General features: G+C 39.9%; 1 protein-coding gene across 6 annotated transcripts in view; it reads right to left on the bottom strand.

The window, feature by feature from the left end:
* The window catches only part of AP2A2 (adaptor related protein complex 2 subunit alpha 2), a 46092-nt gene extending 23814 nt beyond the window's left edge, over nt 1-22278 (bottom strand). For 5 of the 6 annotated variants that reach the window (XM_052812064.1, XM_052812066.1, XM_052812068.1 and 2 more), the window contains exons 1-2: nt 22085-22278; nt 8269-8337 (exon numbers count right to left, since the gene is read on the bottom strand). In XM_052812064.1, coding sequence (XP_052668024.1) covers nt 8269-8337; nt 22085-22151 — 136 coding nt within the window. In that variant the 5' untranslated portion in view covers nt 22152-22278. Of the gene's footprint in view, nt 1-8268; nt 8338-15319; nt 15671-22084 lie in introns of those variants that run through there. The other variant, XM_052812070.1, reaches the window with a different exon arrangement.
* Nucleotides 22279-22359: the final 81 nt, after the last annotated feature.

The raw sequence follows: 22359 nt of genomic DNA, 5'->3' as shown, positions 1-22359 counted from the left end.
TAGCACTGCATAAAGTAAAGCTTAAATAAGATATCCCTAACTCATTGCCCTTACCAAAAAAAGCTCAAAGCTGCTTTTTTAAAAAAAAAAAAAAACCAAAACAAAACAAACCACACTTCTGATTTATGTAGTATGCAGCTAAATATTTAATACAGAATCTTAGTAGTATAGAAGTTTCTCCTTTGTCCTTCTCATCCACTGGTGCAAAAGCAGGTTTGATTTCTCATGCCACATGCATCTACAGCTCCCATAGATTTCACACTACATTCACTGACTGTATAAAACCAACAGAAACCTTATCACTATAAGCTTATAGTTTGTGAAGGAATGAGCACTACCATCAATGTGTGAAGCCATGTAACATTAGTGAACTAAGAGAAAGCATACTGGCACACTGAAGTAGACAATGATAAAAGGTTATGCATACAGGCTGCAACTATGCGTTTTGGGGGGGTGCTTTCTGTTTCAACTCTAGAAACTTCTATTATTTAGTTTTATTTCAACTGAGAAAAATTTAAGCACATGACTGCCATTTTAATATGGACAAGGATACCCTTCAAATCTGAGTCTTTAGACACCCTTCGTCTGAGGGTTTTGGTTGGGTTTTGTTTTTTTTTTAACCAGCACAGACAGCATATCAGTTACCAACAAAAAGCAGCTTTACCTTCAAGCTATTTTTATGCTGCGCAAAGAAAAGTTGCCTTCAGGTCCGTACCACCAAAGCCAATACACGTCACATTTTACTTAGATACATGAAGGAAGCATTACTGAAGATACTCATGACAGTGAAATGCTGCTATACTGGATCCTCTGACAACAGCCAGCTCTGCAGAAAGCTGCCCAAAGACATGTTTTCTTTAAGTCACATTTACAGTTTGCTGCCATAACGCTATTTTCCTGCTGAGCCAGCAAACAAGTCCAGGGCAGTTTGCTTTACTAGACATCTGAATTAACATTAGGAAAAAACAGAGCGAGACATCCAGATTTGGGGGGAGAAAGTCTGGGGTTGGGTTTTTTTTCCCCTTCTTTGGAAGCAATATGGCCAGAGGGAAGAGTAGATATTCAGCCATGCCAGTCTATCTGCTGTGGCCTTCAAACTATGGCTTGAGCAGCAGATGAACAAAGTCTTCTGTATTTATAACAGGGGAAATAATACCTCCTGTTATATTATTTTCCCAAGAAAATGGTACTCAAGAGCAGAAGCTTCTTCCCATTCCATCATGGTAGGGAGATGCAAATCAAAGATAGCTTCCTTCCTCAGGAGAGGCAAGAAAAAAAAAAATTACAGGAAAAGGCAAAGTGACAGCTTTAGTTTTTAAACATTTTTCAGCTGCTTAAGAAAAGTTTCTACAAGCTCTTAGGATTTGACTTTCAATTGGTCTTCTGCACAAGATCTGGAAGGAAAAGAAATAATCAGTGAACAAACCGGGGGTGCGGGGGGCTTTATATTACTTAGCAATAAGAACATGCCAACTCATGACATGACAGCTGTTTCCAGGTGACTGACTAAAGGAACAGGTGATGCTGGATACCATTACCAGATACTATTATGATTCACAGAAGGGGACACTAAATAAGCTGAATCCATTTTAGTCAGTGTTCCTCTACTGGATGAGATCTACACAATTGAGGACTTGCTATGGTATTTAATAGCATTCATATCATTAGTTGCTTCTCTGAGATACAAATACACCAAAAGGCATCAGAAAGTAGCTTTCACAGAAACTTTACCATAAGTGAAAACCCCAACCAGTCTCCAAGACTGGAGTTCCTAGGAGTCCAAGAGATTGAACTGCAGCTGCCTGTTAGCGTACAATCCATCAGCAATACACAAAAGTCACAAGTATAAACCCTATTCTCTCATCTTCTCAAATGATGCTGGTGTTGCCTTTGTGAGATCAGAAGAGAAGAGGGAGTATAGAACACTGCAACCCAATTGCTTAATGAAGAACATAAGCAGATGAAAGTATGTATACTCTGAACCACATCAACTTTCACAACAAAGCATTTGTCATGGTTTGGCAATTCCTTTTTTCAGGTTTAGGACCAGCTATTTAAAGCATTATATCCTTCCAAGATACCAGTATTTTAAGAGCTCAGATTAGCAAGGTCCTTGGATCTTGGGGTATGTGAAGCATTTTTGATGGAACTATTCCATGCAATCAAGCTCAAAACACACCACCATCCTACTTAACAAGGAAAAAGCAGCTTCTTTCTCCATCATGTGCTACCAAAGAATATTGTAAAAATCAGTACCTGATTTTTTTAAGACAGAAAACACGTTTTCTTAAGACAGAAAAAAAATAGTTTACTGACTGCTTTCAAAAGCTTCTGTCCCTTGTTATGCAGAACTGAAGTCAGTATGAAGGTTCTCAGTAACAGTCAATCTTATAAACTTAAGCCAAGTAACAGTTACTAGAAGTCTTCTTTAAAGCCTTTAGTTCCCAGCAATAATAGAATATCATTGTCTTTTTCAATTGCTGTGCTAATTAAATAATGAAATTTTAAAAAAGCATTGCAGTCAAAGGTCTCACTGTAGTTGCCTACCTCCAGCTGTGTTTTGAAGAAGTCTTTGATTCAGATTCTTATTGAAATTTCAAGTTTAACTATGCAATTCCTCTCCCTCCCAAGTAGCATTTACAAAGAGTTATAAAGGTTCCATTTTGAACATAACTAACAAGTCTCATTGCTTAAGTATGTGCTAAAATAGTACAGCTTCCCCCAGCTTCAAGCAAACATCCAAATAAGATCAGAAGGAAGTTTCACATGTTCTGTTATCTTTACTGCCATACACAATCATTTCTTTTAACTCAGCTCATTTTTAAATGTTTTTGGGAACATTTGCAAGTACTGCAAATCAAGTCAGCAGAAACAGGAAGGATTCAGAATGCATGTCAGCAGGTTTTGAGCACAGTGGGCATTTCAAAGGCTACTTGCTTTCCCTGGAAAGTTTTAGTCATTTTTCTAAGAAAGAAATTATTAACAGCTGATCAGCAAATGGTACTATTATTAAGAAAGAATTACTACTTTCACATTTCTGTGCATCACCTCTCTACCGTTTAAACAGGGAAGTTTTGGGTTTCATTGCTCATAGATCTCTTTCACACAGCCTTCCAAAAAGGAAGAAATAAGGCACAAATGCATTATGAGACCCTTTGGTTCCCAGGCAGCACCTTCTGTCTCTAATTTGGACTATGTGTTAAAAAACAACAGCTGCTTTTGTAACTAATTCATATACTCAAAAACCAGCCTGCTGCACAGCTACAGAGCCTGCTACCAGTCAGAGGGGGAAAGAAGGCAGTTTAGTCCTGTGGGATGTTCACTGTGGGGTAGAGGGTAAGGAAGCCTGACAAGTCTAGTCTCACTAGCATCCAGATGGTTGATTGCTATCTCAAAGACAAGACAACCTTCACTTTAAAAACTGCAGTCACGGCTTATGCAAAACAGAACGGACAACACCCTTAAGTGTTTCTTCCCATTCAGTGTGCTTCCTTCCTAGGTTGACACTGACCCATGTTCATGCAGTTGACAGCAATCCAGTGCTATACTGTATCAGAAGGCCTACTACTAGCTTAGAGGCTAAGAAAAATGAAGTTGCTTTTTATGAATGCATCTACACCTTGAGACAAGATTTGTCTTTCCGTAAGAGTGACAGTCCAAGCCCTCTAAATGAAAGGCTGAATATTTGTGGCAGACAATCCATACAAATCCATAAGCTAAGTATTTAGTTACCATACTACTACCACCAAAGAGAGTATTACTAGAGCAGTCCTACAACGCAGGTGATATTTGAAGCTTGGTTTCACTTCCAACAATTCACTTTGTCAGTGAAGACACTTTATTATTTTACTGTCTGATTGCCTTCAAACATCTCTTAGATGATCAGAAGACAGTGTGACTAACCAGACCCATTGTAAATATAAAGACTACACTTTCACAGCCCGCCAGGAAAGCAATTTACTGTTACACAGCTTCTGTTTAAAACAGGTATTTAGAGGTTTTCTTGAACTTCCTGCAAAGGGTTACTGTGTAGTTTGGGACAATAGAAAAGGCTTGCTTGAATTTGTGAAAACAAGTAAGCTGAAGTAAAAAAATAATTAGATTATCAACTAACTAAGAGATTATCAACTGACATTGGGGTACTTCTGCACAAGCCAAAAATCTGTAACAGAAACCCTATTAAGCAATCAGAACAAAACTACAATCTAATGACAGATCTGGAAAAAAGAACAAGCCTGAATCAAGCAGGGAACAAATTTCCTTTGACTGCAGGAACAGCTTATAGATTTGTGGGCAGTTTCATTAGTACACAAATTCTGCTCTGAGAGATCAAAGTGACACAACAAGTTAATAAACCAGATGTTTTTTCATTTTTTTTTTTCCACTCATTTACAAAGCAATTACTATGACAGCCAGACTTCTAGTTTGACTCAAGCATGGGAGTAAAATCAACTTACAGTCTAAACATGTAAAACAAAAGCAATAGTATTTCTCCACACTTAACTCCTACAACTTCTGCTTTATTACACTGCTGTAGTTTCTCTCTACTATATGCATCTTATCTCAGTTAATGCAGAAGCATTTAAAGCAACTGTCAAGGACACACTGACCTCAGAAATAGAGCTTCCTCATGCTGAAACAAGAGACAAAGTCACCTTAAGTACAGAGATTCTAGATTCCTTCTGAGCTTGGAGCACAGAAACCAGATCAGAACCCAAAGCCATAGCGCACATTCCATCAGTTCAAGAAAAGTATGACTTTTCCAGAGACATGCAGCCTCATCCCAGCCTGTTAAGTACAAGGGTACTTTACATAGCCTCATCCCAGCCTGTTAAGTACAAGGGTACTTTAAATAGCAGGTCACCCAAACATAAGGCAGGTAACAGACTTGCCGGCTACTTGCATGATAGAACAAAAGTAGAAATACTTAGCCTCTGTCTGTAACAGTAGAAGAATGTATCTTGCAAGTTACATGGGGTGGGGGTCTAGACACTGCAACAGAGTATGCTGAAGAGTGTAAAGGTCCAGAGGAAGGGAAAGATACTTGTAGTATTCCAGTCTCTTATGCTAGTCTCAAGCAAGAACATATCCATGTCAAGAGGCACTACTGCCAGCCTTGCTTCTTATAGTCAGACTTTTCCCTGGTTACAACAATGCAGCCAGTCCAACAGCTGCATCTTTGGCCAGGTAATTAACCCAGGGCACCAATATTCCCCATAATTATTTAGCAAGGGACTTCATCTTACTTTCACAATCACACATTTGTCTTAATCCAAAATATTTAAAAACATTTTAAAAAGTCAGAGCTACATAAAAAGAAACTGAGTTAAACTGAATGATCTTCACTTAAACCAAGAACAAAATGTATTATGAAGGTCTGTTTATTTTTATACAGCCCTTCTGCAAGGAAGAACCATGCACCACAAAGCCCTTGTAGAACTTCTGCAGCAGAAAGATACACAGCTATCACCTCCTCACACTCTCAAGGCCTCAAGCAGTTACACACATTATCCAAACTCAGCTTCTTCCAAATTGTGACATTTATGTCTAGTTTTCCTTCAGGCTACATCAAATTGTCTTCAGTTAAGTAAGATTTTTCACCTAAAATCCATACAAATTCAGTAATTAAGTGGCCATAATGAAGATCAGCTTATGGGAAGGTTTAGTCATCTTTCACTGAAGCTACTGAATGAGCACACACTGACATTTATTCAAAACTATTTAAACTGTGCTTAAAAGATGCTACAAAAGGTACACAAGCTGAAGTTACTGCACTACTTTGCTGAAAGCACCTCCATTCTCTGATCATTGCCTGATTCGTGGTTCTACACAGCCAAGGGTTCCTATGATCATTTCTCCCCCGCATCATGATTAACCAGAGAAGAATTTACTGTGCATGTACTTTTAATTATTTTTGTATTTAAGCCACAAAATACCTTGCAAAACTGAGGAACAGAACTGGACAGGCTTTTATGAACACAGCCAAACAGTAAGAACTGGACTATATCCCTGCAAGTCAGTACTCAAACAGCCTTAACCATTATGAACTTTTCTGCAATTCCTTATTGCATTCCTTTACAACAGCAAGTTTAACTCCAGCAGTGAAGTGAGCAGGTCTGACAGAACCTTCTTCATGCTTCAAGAACACCAGAACAGACAGTAGGCAGCAAGGTTCTACAGCAGCTTCAATAACTTTGAATTTTTTTGCCTTTTGAAGTTTTCATACCTTCACTGCAAACTGAAGACTTAGTCTGTTCCAGTTTCATTAGTGAAAAATTGATTAGGTTTTGCAAACAAACTAAAGCTTGCCCATCAATCAAATCAAGATAAAAAAGGTGGTGTACCCCGAAGTTAAGTTGCTGAAAGAACTAGATTTCTGTGTTAGTGTGACTGTAGCAAGGTTTCCAACTAGGCATTAACCTCTAGTTGTTCTTGATCACAGAAGGGCATAGGTGGAATAATTGTTAATATATCTACAGACCAAGAGAAAACAAGCAGTCTTTGTGGCTGTATCTTCCAGATTAATCAACTTAATGAAATTAGTTGAAACGAAGTAACATGAAACTTGGAGTAACCTCTTAAGTGTACAAAAACCTCTTAAACACTTTTTAATTAAACTCAGTCTCTATCTGGAAGATATACTTAATTCATCTAGCACAGATCTGGCTTGGAGATTAAACTGCTTTATTTAAAAGTTACAATTTTATGCTTATATTTACTAGGCAATAAGATGATCCCCTTTGATCACACAGCTGGAACTAAGAAAAATGGCTGTTACTCTTGTGTGCAGGTTTCTAGCAGACCCTTGAACTATGTGCTAGTTGCTTACTGTGCATGCATACTTAGCACATGAAGGCAGTATCTGCTGGTCACTGTCTGGAAAATGGACACAAGTTTTAGACTTTGATAGGGTGACAGAGAACAGTCTGTAGAACAGACTACGCAAAGCCTGCTACTTCTGGCAAAAATCAGACCAACATCAGTGTTAGATGGAAACTTTGCAATGAAAAGGAATCGAAAAACAATGTGACAGCATAGGGAGGTGACCAAACAAAAGTTCCTTTTTCTATTTACCCTAGAAAAGCAGCCATTAAAATTTCCTCAGTTACCCTACCACTGAAGTTACAAATCTGGATAAAGCATATTTGGATATCCAAGAGAAAAATGTTAGCACAGAGGCATGTGATGGCTTCTACTTCAGAAGCATTTCTTAACTTTTCTTGAGTGTCTTGCACTGTGGTCACCTTTTCCCTTCCAAGCTGTTGTTGACACTCAAGTTTTTGCAGGTCTTCATATGCCTTTAAGAGACATACCACTTAAAAAGTAGCAACAGATCCCTATGAAGTTCAGGAAAGTTTTTTCAGGCTTTGTTAATGCACTGAGTTTTCCAAATGGACACACTAGTCTAAGTCAGGGTAGATAATTAAGGTAAACAGGTGTAATATGCAGCTTCAGAATTTGCTGTGTTCACATGCAACCCCCACACCGCAACACCTTATCTAGCTACACACACAGCCCCATATCTATTTAAATGGAACGTTTGCCACAGCCACTACTGCTAGAACTCTATTCAAAAGCATTTCAGCCACCCCTCAGAATCTTTGAGGCCACATACACAACTTGAATACAGTTACAGCATGAGTTTTACCATGTGTTGTTTAAAAGTTAATTGCTGCCTCCTGGAATGCATGAGGATGGAATTAGTCACTGCATATCTTTTGTTTCATATGAGTAATTTGTATTGCTGTTGCTTGTGGGAGTGGTCAAGATGTATGGCTTCATCAACTACATATTTTTATCTTAATTCTGCTAGAAGATAGTCTAACCCATTACTTCCCTAAAGGGGTCAGCGAGGAGCAGGGAGTGGAGAGAGAGAGGGGAAGGAGGAGAAGTCTAAACAGATACTGTTTTACCAGAAATAACTACATCCACCCATGTTTCTTCAGACTAGTTCACAGCCTTCTGGAAGAAAACAGGCTGAGTAGTTACATGGTAAGGATGCAAAGTATTAGAAAAAGTTTGTGAACCCTAGCTCAATTCTTTGATATAGGAGGGACTTTTCTTCTGTTATGGCCAAGAATCACAGGACTGCCAAGAAGTTCTGTAGTTAAGAGAACATTTTCAATAGTTATTCTAACAGCCTGCTCTAGCATTTTGCTTCCATCAGCAGTTGACAAAAAAGTCTAAACATGTAAAAACAAAACAAAAACCCATAGAGAAATGTCATATGAGGACATATGTATAGTTTAGTATGATCAAGTCACTTACCTTTAAATTTTGACCGAATGTTTGCTAGTTCTTTATTTATCCTCTTTATCTCCGCTTCTTTACTTTTGCCTGAAATCAAAGGAACACATATCAGGATACAGTGCTTTGGACAGCCCTCTGTCATGCTAAGCTTCTTTCTACCCAATGACGCTGTGTGGACATACAAACATCAGGAGGAATTATTACTCTCCCTTTCCAGTAGTAAGACTAGATGAAGCTAAACATCACAGAGGTAACTTAAGCATTGCTTTATAGAGGAATTTGAGAAGCTAAAAGGACCTCCCTGTTTCAAGAAACTTTGCAGACTTTAGATGGTATCAGTTGCATACAATTAGTCTGAGATGCCTTTATTACTGACTTTCACAAATGCTTCAGTTTTTCTATTCCTTAAACTGGCAAGAGAAAACTGAATTTTACTTCCAATTTGATTACTAGATTGACAGTTTGATTACTAGGTTTGCTCTGAAGGAAAGAGTCTCCTAAACACAATCTTACAAACAAACAGCTTGTGTTATTCCTCACCTTAAGGACAAACCAATTTACTGTTCCTCTATTGAATGGTCATTCAGTTCAACAGCTTTAAAAACATTCTTAAGAGACACTGAACAGGAAAAGCAGTAAACTTATGAGTAGCCCAAAGACTCAAAAGACCTCAGACAGATAGGATACATGCCTAAGTTCAGAATTCCAAGATGCCACATGAAAGTCACTTGAAAAACCAGAAACAGTTAAAATTCACATTTTTTAGGTGATTTTACCACCTTAGGCTTCTTAGCACAGTCTATATTTCATATCAACTTTTGATTCCAAGAATAATTATTAGAATTTCTAGTGCCAGTTCAAGTTAGATATCCAGAGAAATAAGCTGCAGTTTAAAATCTGATAATGCAAGCTTATTCAAGTAATACTTGCATAGTCCAAACCAAAGCAGCTTATTACTTTTTAGCATTTTAGGTTTTGGCGATTGAGATTCTATAGAGGTCTGGGTCCATCTCCTACATGAGTGAGCATGGTAGGGTAAAATATCCAACTCAGGCATTCTATTCAGTTGCGTGAAGTTTGAAGGAAGCAAATAAAGTCCACTTCAGCAATGCAGAACTAGCCATCTAATTGCATCGGAAATTCAGACCTGTACCTACTCAAACTTTCAAGCAGTTTCCAAAACATCAACTAGCAGCAGAAAAAAAAACAACTTCCTTTACTCTTCATCACATATACTTGGCTACAAGGTTATGAATAAAAGTTTCTTGGCCCCGTTTGAAAATCATCCAACCTTATGAGTAGTGGGGATCAGATGCCCTGCTTTCACATCCCACTTTCCCCCACGCCACTCCAATCACTACAGCCATGTCAGTGCAAGCAGGGTATGTGACAAGGCTTGAAGAGCAGTTCAGGACCAGCATCCTGAAGCACCTCCAGATCTCACCCCTTTCTTCCACACAACTCACAGCATTTAAACATCCTACTACATTTGCACATCCAAACCTCCTGTGTCACCCAATGACTCTTAATCACCCCTTTACCATTCCAAAGATGATCTGACAACAGGCCAGATGAAAGGTGATTAAATAAGTCAAGGAAACAAGTGCCTCAGGATAGGTCAGTAGCAAAGTATAAGGCAATCCCATGCCAAATACAAATTAATCCAGATTTTGTAATTTCTTGATTTAGACTCAAAAAAAGAAACTGAAGTTATGCACTTCCAAAACCAACTCTTGCATAAGATCCAGAAAACTGGTTTGTATTAATATGCCTATAATAATGGCCACAAGAATACAAACATGTGGCAAGACTAGCACGCTGTACAAATGAAAACAAGTTAGGCCCAAAATAGAAGCAACTCTTGGGTTTGCCTTGTCATTTTAACAAAATACCTATAGATTTGCTTAAAATGGAATTTTTCCATTCTACAACACTGTTTTATAAGGGGTGCTGCTCAAAACACTGAAGTGCAGGGTGCCTGGACAGGTGCTCCACATGGTAAAAGAACCCCAACTTCCCCCATATCCAACACTGAAAAACTGCTTGTACCTACTCGTCCACTTACTGCTTTTAAGAAGTTAAGCATTTGCAGAGCTCAAGAATTCACAATACCTGTTCTGAAACATAACTTGTAGTTGCTATCTGTAAGCATCTTGGGTTTCAGATAAAGCAGGAGATAAGTCCACAGTTTTAATTTCACCTAGAAACTCCAATTAACCTCTAAAATGACAAGGTGGAGATCACAGTATACTTCCATCAGTTTAAGATGTATCTGTTGGGATCACAAAGTTTAACCAGTTTTCACTAATATATTATGCAACATGAGTTTTCTTCTAGTTTAACATGCCAACCTAAAGTAACTTGGTTTTAAAGCAGTAACACTATTTACTCTATAAATAAGCAGCAGCTCATACAACCTGAGGCTTTAAGTGTCTTCTACTATAGATTTTAGATTTGTCTTAGTTGGATTAGATTATTTGTCCTGTGCACATGGCAGAGATAGCAAAGTGTTCATGTCTAAGATACTTGCCAGCGTTTAGAATTCACTACTAGACTGAAGCAAGGCTTTTGCTCCTGGGTCCACACTCCATGAAGAGGGCCACAGTAACATATGCCAAAAGGGTGCAAGTGTTTATGTAAATAAACAACACTCCAATTTTGTACACTATCACACTAGCACTCTTGAAAAAGACTTGAAAACACTTCTCATTTTCAGCAATTCATCTGCTCCAGATGAAAATTTTCATTTCTAAAACTATTCATTTCTGTTCCCTTTTACCAAGTGAAGAGTGCATCTCATTAAAGTGTTACCAGTGAGTCTGGAGATTTTGTACTTCGTTTAGATTAATGGGGCAGAGAACACTGACCTCAGTCTGGGATATTGCTAACCCAAGTAGGGTATTTAATTACCTAAGTTTGGAAGCTAGGTCCTTGCTCTCTATATCTTTAGGTTCTGTTTGTAAGGAAAGCACACTGCAATATTTACTTTGAATTATTAGCTGCTGTTTCTCTAACCTCAATAAGCACCGATGTTAAAAATGGTGGTAGGAAGGGGGAACAAAAGTAAGTACATGTCAGCCAGTTTTTCTTAACCCAAGACAAAAATCAAGGCCATCGTATTTTTTTTTTTTTTTTAAATCACCAAAACCTCTGGGCAAACCTTTCAAGCAGCATTATCTACCCATTATGCTCGCAGATTATCAGTTACTGCTAGAAACTGGGTTCTTTGTGTCCTAAGCAAGCAACAGAGCATTAAGGGAAGCCTGACTAAAATACTTCAGGAATTTGTGAAGTCAGCACCTTTGGTAGAAGTGGATTGCAGCCTCAGCAACACAAAAAGCAAAATCCCACCCCCTGTGCACACAGCTGTAGCAGTGAGTTGACAGGAACACCCATATTAAGCAGCAAATTCACATCTGAAGCTTATTCTCTTAAAGTTAAAAACTTGCACAGCATATGAAAAGCCTGTTTTGAATAATTCTTTCAGGCTGTTCTATTTTGAATACAGTATATAATCTCATCTAGACCTCGACCAAACATAAATAGCATAGCAACTAGCTAGTGATAAAAGTTTAACTCCATACATTGGAAATCCAGTTGAAGGATTAAGTCTTAAGTTGTCTCCTTAACACATTACAGTCTACACGTGCCTGAAATTGGAGTTTTAGAGAGCAGCACTAGTACATTGCGTGTTGAATGTTACTGAGGACAGTCATGTAACAATGCTTAGGATAACTCATGAGTTAAAACCAGGCTGAATTATCTAAAAACAGATTTCCTGATCTCCAGCAGTTATGCTGCATGGTAACCTTATTCAAACTCAATTTATTGTTTACATTGGAGGACAACAAAGCAAAACAAAACCTCACAGTGGCAGGTAGCTTCAGTTTGTTCCATGTACAGGGAAAAAGAAAATAGAAGTATCAAAAACAAAAAAAAGGACCAATTTTTAGCTAGATCTTCTGTCCCACTAAGGAAGGGGGAGTAGGGAGGGGAGCAGGGCTGTTAAAAGAAAATGTGTTTGATTAACTGAGAAGTTTTCATCACATTACTCAGCCATGGTAACACTCACTGAAGAACTTCTACATGCATATTTGATTTTTACCATCACTAGAAACACTTAAGTAACCTTAAGGATGGTTGAGAAGGAAGATAAGACCACTACTGATGACAGTTGAAGGAGTACTGTGCTGCAGAACTAGAGGCTTACAGTTCACAGCTTGCAAAGGCAATTGCTCTGCCTCACTTCCACGCTGTTACACAGCTCCCAGTTTGAAGAAGTTAATCAGAGCTGTATTCCAACAAAATGTGCTGTAGCCAAGCTATTAAACTTGGATAGGCTTAATAAAGGTCATGTCATGAATACAAACTGATGGGTAGGCCAGTATTTAAGCCAGAGCACAAGATTATGTTCCACATTGGTTCAGGCCACATCCTTCTCACTTTCACTTATTCAAGCTTTTTCCAGTTTAGCAAGACTATGATTAAATATCCATAACAAGTTATTAAAAGAGGTGATTGCAAACCAGTAAGCTTTGACTATTTTGCAGAAGAGTCATATACTGTTTATAGCCTTACAGCCCTAGTGTATGACTGCTGTTAATCTTCTCCAAGATGAGTACCTGAGCAAACAGATACCCAGCCACAACACTGTCCAAGGCACTTATAGAAGCGATTACTTCATATTTGGCAGTTTGCCAGGCTTCAGGCTCCACTGTGCTGCCTACTGCCTTCATTAGGCAAGGTAAATTAGTCTGCAGCACACCATTATCTTTAATTACCATCTTGTTTAACAAAGACTGGGGAACATCAAAAGCCATCCAGCTCTTCAGATAGCCAATTACTATTCTTAAATCTCCCAGTAGTCCAGGCTACAGTCAGAGCTTCAGCACTGCATGAATAACACCTCCGTATCTCAGTTTGGAGTTTTGTATCACAATCTACGGAAGAATGAGAGAACAAGTTACAGGAAAGGGATCTGTTAAGTCCGTTCATTTGAAGAGAACACTTGATATACCTCAATACTAACTTGGCAGCAGGGTTGCAAGAGTGTGTGAGTGCTTCAAGGTCGGAATTAGTGGGCTGCTTGCGACTCACTTAAATAGTGACCTGCTCCATCAGGATTAATTTGTTGCTATACTAACTGTAGACTGCCTAAGCCAAGTCAGAGGCACAAAGTGCATATCTGCTGGTTAACTAGAACTGCTACAAGTTCTTAGCTTTCATACAAACCATTTAGAGTCTGGTATGTTTCTTACCAAGTCTACACAATTATTTCCTGAAGGAACAGAGAAGCACTTTTCTATACAAGTGTCTACACAACTACTGAGCAGAGCAGATTTCTGCAGGCAAGTTCTTGAGAGACAGGTGTATTGATAATATTTAAAGCAAAAAAAAATTGCTTCAGAAAAGTTTAGATGTTCCCAGTACTCATCTGGCACCAACCTCCTTATAGCCAGCAGCCAGTGTAACTGAGCCCACCCAAAAATTCCTTTATTTTGAATTTATGCACAGGTCAGAACCGTTATATTGTGTTACCTCTTAGCCTTACTTGCCCTGTGGCCATCTGACAATCCTATGATTATAGATGTGCCATTATTAGAGTGAAGAACTATAAAGCATGTTGTGTAGGAGGCTCTATTAGCATAAGAAAAAGCTTGCCAGCATTCTGTCATGCTTCTTGAAGGCAAGTAGTAGTGATGGTTACTATTTGTGGCACTACCATTTGTCTAAGAGAACATGCCTCTCTGTTCACATTCAATTATCAAACAGGCCTTGAAGACAGGACAACTCTAGTTTTCTGTTTAGGAGAGCAGTAATACAAATACTGCCAAGGCTAAGAGCAGCAGCTTCTCCCCTGAACTCCATAGTGGCTAGGAACACCTACTTGGGAAGAACAGAGTCCTTACACAAAAGATAAATTCTCAATTTAAAAGATGTTGTTAAGATGTTTTCCTTGACAGCTGTGAGTCACTGTTTTCCAAACAAGAATTTTTCTGTTTTGTAGTTTTCATTAGCCTCTAGGTTAGGAGCAACTAAGCTGATTGGTAAGTTAGGTGGGACAGACACCACAGTCAAACTGCTACTAACTTCCCTTCAGCAAAATATGTTGATATATTTTCATAATCAGTTTGATTCAAGGCTATACTTCTTAAAAGACAACAACTCCATACTGTTCCTCAGCACTGCTTTCCTCCTGGCACACATATTCCTGCTACTATTTTGTACTGCTGCAGGTCAGATAGGGAGCCAAACAGCTGAAAGTAAGATTGCTTTATTTATCATACCAGCTTTACTACAAGTGATAACACCAGCAGAAGACAGCAGAATACATGACGAGGTACAGAGCAAGTTCACCACATTCACCATCCAAACACACTGTAGCTGGCATAAAGCAATCAAATTACACCCTTGCCTTTCCTATTGCTAAAACAGCCTACAAGCATGATGCTAAGACTACAATGCATTCTTAAACCCTGTTGTCGGGGGACAGAGAAAAACTGGTTGAAAGAGGGGGCCCAAATCAAAACGGACACTAACATCTCTACAGTAAAAATGGTGCATATACTTATAAGAACATATTCATGCAAAAGCAATCAGTGCATCCATTCTTGCCTTTGTGAAAGAGCTCTTACAGTACTTACATCTCATATCAGCAAATTAAACCACTACTTTTACTTGCCAGCAGGACAGACACTCATGTTACAGGTCTAGAGTATAGATTAGCCATTTGCTATGCAGATCATTAGCTTCATGAAGTAAAACACCAAACCCATCCTCCACCTCTCCTCTCATCTCTCAGCTACTTATTTAGCACAGCAGGGAAGAAGGCCAAAAGGCAGGCACATTACACAGCAATACATTAGCGTGGTCTGTTTCCTGTATGCCTGCCCTCACATTATGTGAGTTTGTCTGCATAAATTCCTTCACTTGGCTAAACTATCTAGATTACTACAATAGAGGTGCAAGTTCCAGGTCCACCTGAGTATGTCTGAAGGAGGATGCTGGTGCTATTGTTCACAAACTCACTGTGCAAATAATCTAAAGAGACTAGTATAAAATACTGTACCTTCACAAGATGGTAGTATGGCTTCAGTTTTGTTCAGAAATTGACCAGTTCAAGGCTGCAGACCAAGAAGCTTTTTGCTTAATTATGTATTAACATCCTGTTATGAACAAAAACATGAGTACATGCTGCCCTTTCACAAGATACATTTGATCAGAGGAAAGAAGTGCCTGTCATGCTGAAGATCACGAAAGGCACAAAGGCAGTTGAAGACTTATGCCTTGGGACATCCCGTTGTGATTAGATATCTATCACTACAGACAAAGAGATCAGTGACCTACTGATCACATTTAAGAACTCTGTAGAGTACATTTTCTAATATTCTGCACAGTAAGTGAACCACTATCCACAGAACTGACTTCTTCCTCCAGTATGCTGCTAGAGATTTGCCCCTATAACAACACTTCTTACGAAACAGCAGGGAATCACAGGCTTTACTGTAATCCAGTAATCCATTAACTCCTTGTCCTCATAAGGGAAGGGAAATAAATGCAAAAGAGTACATAGCCACTTCCAAATCCTATCACAATTCAGATACTCTAATTGCAGCAATTTAATACAGTTTTAATAATTTTAGGTGCCTACCATGGATGTTTTTTTCTAACTAGGCACCACAAGAGAAACACTACAGCTCAAACTGTGAAAGAGTTTGAGGATTAGCTAGGTAATAGGGTCTAGCTTAAGACCAGATCTTTCCCCAAATGAACTGAAAGCTTACTGAAAGCTCATATCTGACCTATAGAACATCTATTTGGCAGTTTAGCTGACAAAAGAACATTGACTCCTATCAAAAGAGAAGCTTTAAGCTAAGATATGCAAAACCAGAAGTGCAAGGTTAGGCTACTACATAAAGCAGCTCTTTCTTCCTTGACTGAGCAGCATTTAAGTAGTCATTTCCTTGAACAGTATTTTCATGCTGTACAGTTACACTCGCTTCAGCAGCGTAAGGCAGTATTTACACTGATTCAGTACAAGTCACTGTGGACTCTCTTCTACCTTAGTTCACATTCAAATAATAGAAGAACAGTTTGAAGCTTATCCAAAGTCTCCTAGTTTAACTACCACTTCTAAACTAGTATTTCAGGGGCCTTAAAAAAAAAAAAATCCTGTATCAGCTCATTAATTGATGCAGATACGTAATGGTCTCTGCAATAGTCCTTAGCTTCCTCTTACCAGTCCTGATGGGCAGCCTTTATCCAAAGGATTTCAAATTCAGCAGGTATTGTATTTTCCAGTGTATCTGATGTAGAGGTTGGATGTCACATGAAAGATTCTATCTCTTCACTGCCTCTCACCTATTAATTATCATCTTTGCCTACTCTCCTTTTTTCTCAGCCAAACATGCACAAATTCAGTAAGTGTAAAAAACCCCAAACACCCCCCACCCCCAAAAAAACCCAACAAACAGCCCCTCAGAGTTCCATGAAAAGACCAGAAGAAAGCCAAGACAGAGAAGCCATGGGCAGAACACTAGTTTCGTTTTACACATCCTCCTCAGATTAATCTCCTGCTAATAGTAGCAAGTGATGCAAGACTTAGTGCTCATGCTCTTGCAGCTTTTTCAGGCTAGAAACTGTCTATATTAGATGAGTGGCCATAACCTTGCAAGAGAAATAGGAGAGCAAATCAAGATACCTTGCCTTCAAATTTCTTCAGAGATAAGAAATCCAAGAATACAAGTAATGAAAAGTAACAGACTGTCTACAGAAGTAACTCAAGTCCTACTTTAAAACTATACCCAATGCAAATAACTTATACCTTAGAGGAGCAATGCAGTAGCTTTAGCCTACACACTGAAAGCTGTATTACTGACATACAGCACTAAAACAAGCTGTAGGTGCCCAACTCACCCTATGTGAAGTTTATTTTACTGTGTGGCTGTTCTCATGGAGAACAAATAACTCTACACATACCCATGTGGTGCATGCCCCTCCCACAAACACAGGTAATACACTCCATTATCCACCATCCAGTCAAAAGGGTGATCATCATATGATGAATTTCACGAACCAGCCTTTTTTAATCCCCACTTGCTTATCCGTAACCTGATGCACCAGTCCCAATTCAGTGAAGCAAAGGTACTGAAGTCAGACTTCAAGAGGCTTCAGCCTCTGGACACTCTTCCTGTCCAGTACAAAGAAGAATTAATGCATTAAGTTCTATGAGAAGAGATAGACCTTTAATATATCTGTTGGGCTTTATTTAAGGAAAAAATATAGCCAAAGGAGAAAGGAACAGTATCTTGGAACAGAACATATACAGAAACATTTGGAGAACAAACTAAAGGAATCCCTCCTCCCTCTGTCCAACTTTTAAGGTGACACTGAAAAGGTAAGACAGTCATCTAAAGTAGTAAGGGAAATGAAGAACTGTCTTGTCTGCCAAGCCTGTGGCAAAAGCAGCTTTTGCCTCTACGTAGACCCATTTCATCAACACAAGACTAATGACTTCCTGATTTTACAGTGGAGGAGGGGGTTACCAGTAGTACATTTAATATTGTAATAGAAACTATTTCTACACTGCCACCTCCAAAAGAAAGGAGAAAAGCAACCTTTCCTAGTTTTCAGGGTGAATAGCGGATAATATCGTTGTTGCAACAGAATAGGTTGAGTGACAAATGACTTAAGAGCAACTTCATCACCAGATAAGCTTAAAGCCATAAACAGACTCCTGATGATGTATGTCAGCTAAGACAGCTGGAGAGTTTATAAAGCAGCATCTTGCATAAGCCAAATCACTTCAGCAGCTCTGCAGTACATACACAAAAAAAGATTTAACATACTATTTAAGTATTTCTTGCAGGAGTCCATGTCCTTATAACACATGGGGATTTTGTTGGGTTTTGGTTCATAAAGCACTTCACCCAAGCAGTGACAAGGACTCTTCCTGACCTGAATTCCTAAGTCTGGATGGCACTTCACCAAACCACAGGATTCAGAGCTTTCCAGCTCCACTATTACCACAATCTATTTTACAGCATAGCAACACCTTGCTATTTTCTCAGTGGGCCACATTAACTAAGTGCTAATTAACTGGGCTATCTTAACCAAATACTTCAGTTCAGCTATCAATCTATAGTTTTCTTGTCTCTTCTCTGGTGTCTACGAAAGATAAGCTAAGAAGTTTTGCCATACTATTTCATATATGTTATAAAAAATCCAACTAAGCAAGTTTCTAGAAAAGCCCATACATCTACTGGCAAGCTGTCATGCATCTAAAAGAGTTAGTTTCTTAAAAACCTCTTCTTTTTTCTGTATAGAGGTCTTAGTGCAGATTGCAGAAAATACAGACCTACAAGAAGCTGCCCTGAAACAAAATCCTGGAGAGCCATCGGGAACTGCAGGATAATTCATTTTCTTATACCACCAGATTTTGAAAATTCACTTGATAATTGTATGAATAAAGAACATTTTGCTTTGAAAATGTCATGCTATATTACAGTTTCACAGAGACTAGAGCAAAGCCAAGGCATCAAGCAGCACTTTTGCCCCTTAAAATGTTTTACAACTGCTGCTACAAGTAGTATGCTGACTTTTCATTTAAAAAGAAAAGCTTTACAGACTTGAGAAATCAGCATATTTTAAGCAGACTTTTAAAAGTCACATAGAAAGTAATTCTTACATTCAAAGTCATATGGGGCATAGAAGCATTTAATGCACAGATCAAGAAGTTTAACAGATAACCCAGACGACACAGACATGAAAACCAACCTTTTAAGGACAGACTGGCAGTGTGAGCTGTTTGTTCACTCACAATCAACTAGAGTTTTAAGCACTGGAAACTGCTATCAATTAAGACTTTTTCTGAAGCCTGTAACAGACTGGTAAAAACAGATAGGCAAGACAAGCATCACTCTCAAATGAGTAATATAATACACTTGTAAGAGAATGATGCATTATTTAGTGCTGCAGACATTGTAGGTACAAATGCCCAAAAAAGAAGACTTGATGTAAGAAGATTAAGCATTTCCAAAGGTAGACAGTCTAAATTTACATAAGTATCCCCCTGAAGTTTAGGTTATTTTATTACCTTGAAATCACATGCTGTGCATCCACCTGAGCACAGTTAGCACACAACTGCATTTTCATTTTTCAACAACATCTATAATGCAGATTCCTTACCTGTGCAAAATCTTTCAGAAAAAAGCACAGGCCATGTTTCACCATTACTCAGTCTGGAAGGGCTGTAGGCAAACTAAAAACATCAGGCCCTTATGGTAGTATTACAAAGAGATAAATGAGTCCAACAAAGCCAAAATTAGGACTGAAATTAAGAATATCAGCAAGCATTTTGCACATCAGTGCAACTGTCAGATATTTAACCTCTGTTTCTAGCCTTAAAGTTGGATTAAGAGCTGCACTTGCTGTCTAGCTTCCCTCCCATGTCAAAAAAGGAACATTTGCTTAGATTTACCAGTCAAAAGATTCTGTTCAGCTAAGCAGCTGATACATTTTGATCTTGACAAATATCTAGCTCCCCACTCTGAAGAGGGAAAGATGGAACTTAAGCCAATACCAGTGCCTGCAAAGCAGAGTCTCTAGAGAGTACTCTCAAGTATTTTGGGGAATCTTAGTCACCATACACCAGCCCATGGTTAGCTGGCAACGCTCAGAGCTCCCTTAAAGGAAAAAAGATTCAAATGCCATTAGACACCTGTTTGGAAGCTGCACAGACCACCTACTAGTGGGAACTATCAGCTCTTTTGCAGCTATTTGGAAGATGTAGTTACTTTCTTCATTATGAAGATGAGAAAGATACAAAAGTAATTACAGCTCCCAAATAGCTGTCTGGACAGGGACAAAACATTTGAGAAATATCAGTATTTGTTTAAACAGTGAATGTGTTAACATTTTATTTGTTTCACAACCAGGTTACATCTTTGCCACTCTTGCTGACACTGACAGCATGAGAGATTTGTTGTCCAATCTGGACAGAGAAGTGGTTGTTTCATCAGAGTTCCCACAGTGCCTATGCACTGGCAAGCTTATGAGGAAATCAGCAGTTAATTTGTTCTATCCTACTACCTTCAACCTTGTTATTCCACATCTCTAAACATGGGTTAGGAACCTAAGAGCTTGAATGTTTCTCTTGTATTCCCTTCTACTGAATTTCACCAAAAACAAGAGTGGACAAACGTGTTAACCAACTGCAAGACATAAGAGACACTGAAGAACAAAATCGTACTACTTCTAGCTAAACGAATGAAAAAAATTACTAAAAAAAATGGCGAGTAGATACAACAGCAAGTCTTAAATGCTACAACACCAGGTGAAACTATGTTACATATGCAGCTTGCATAGAATACCAGGGCACTAGAAAATTTTCAGTAAATAGTTGGGCCAACCAAACAAAGCACAAGAGCATTCACATAACCTTGAACTGATACACAACACATTTTATAAGCCACCTTCACACATACAAGAGTAAAGTCTGAAGAAACATAAGGACCTGCAACTCTGTTCTGAAAAAAACATTGAGACAGCTTCTGCTGTTAAGGAAGATTAGCAATGTTGAATTTTACATACAAAGCCCCTGTTTACATGACTAGAAGTCCAAATCACCTAAATTTAGTTTAAGAAAACTCTGCATTTACACAGTATCATTTTAGCAGTATAATTTTCTCCCCAGCTTTTTGTACTAGAAGTCATCAACGTGAAGAGTTTTCCAAGGTGGTGTGGTTATCCCAATACAAGCCTAGTTAGATCATCATTATTTGCATTAAAAAATCCTCCAAATCCACTTCCATCTCAGAAAGGAAACCTTACTGCCATTGCTTTTAAAAGTAACCTCAAGTAATCTACAGACAAAACACAGGTGGACAAAATAGAGCTGTTTCATCACACCAACCACAGTGACCTTAGCCCTTCCCCAGGCAATTCCTGCCACATCATACACTTAGATCTCTAACTCAGATTAATATTAAACTGCTATCACATGCAATTCTCAGTGAAAAAGGAAAGCTGAGCACTGAGGTGTGCCCCCAGACATACACCTTCCCCCTCACACACAGCCCAAGCAGCAGCAGATTTTACCCCCCCCCCCGTGCTGCACACTCACAGGCATACTCCCCCTTCATCCCTCAGGGGAGCGCTTACCCACACCCCTCTCCATCCCATTTTTTAATTACGCAGATCCTAAGAGCTGATTTCTGACAAAACAGAATTTTAAAGCCAATTTAAGCCAAGCCCAGGCATACCCACAGAAGGCCCTGCTCGCAGGCACCCTTACAGAGGCCTGCTTTCCATCGGTGACGTTTTGAACTGAAAGCCGTTCACGGATTTGGAAGCAGACCAGACGCTTCTCTCTGGCCCACCACAAACCCACCCGCACCCCGAGCACAGGCCGGCTTCGCTTCAGCGCCTTATAAACAAGGACGACGGCGGGCACCAGCCTCCCGGCACCCCCTTCCACCGGAGCAGCCACCACAACACCCAGCACGCCCCCGCAACGGCGGGGAGACGGAAGAGAGGGAAATACCCGAACCAACCCACCCAAAATGCACAAACCAACCCAAACCCACAGCCCAGAAGCCTTAGGCCGTTCCCCCCCACCCCGCGCCGCGCCGCCTCCGCCGCCCCCCCCCCAGGGCGCGTCGCCATTTCGTGAGGCGGGAGCGCTCCGACCAGCCTGCTGCAGGGGGCAGAGGGAAGAGGAGAGCATTGGGGAGGGGATCGAAGGAAAGAAGCCCCGGCCCCACGGGGCAACGGCCCATGGCAACGGCCGGCCCGGCCCAGGCCCCAGCCCCACCGCGCCTCAGCCGCCACTCACAGTTCCGGATATCGGAGATGAAGACCGCCAGGCCCCGCATCCCATCGCCCTTCGACACCGCAGGCATCGTGGCGCGCGATCACGACCGCCCAGCAACACGCCAAACCGCCACAACTGCCGCCACCGCCCGCTCTCCCCGCGGGGCTCTTCAGGCCGCTGCCACCGCCGCCGCCTCTGCAGCGCGCAGGCGCCGGGACGGCTCCCGCGCCTCCGTGGGCGGCCGGCGCGCGAGGCTCTAGCGCCACCTGCTGCCCGGAGGCGGCGGCGCTGCGGGC

The sequence above is a fragment of the Harpia harpyja genome, chromosome 16, assembly GCF_026419915.1.
Source record: "Harpia harpyja isolate bHarHar1 chromosome 16, bHarHar1 primary haplotype, whole genome shotgun sequence".
Classification (NCBI taxonomy): Eukaryota; Metazoa; Chordata; class Aves; order Accipitriformes; family Accipitridae; genus Harpia; species Harpia harpyja.
Note: the sequence above shows the minus strand (reverse complement) of the source record. Positions and strands in the feature narration are given on the sequence as shown.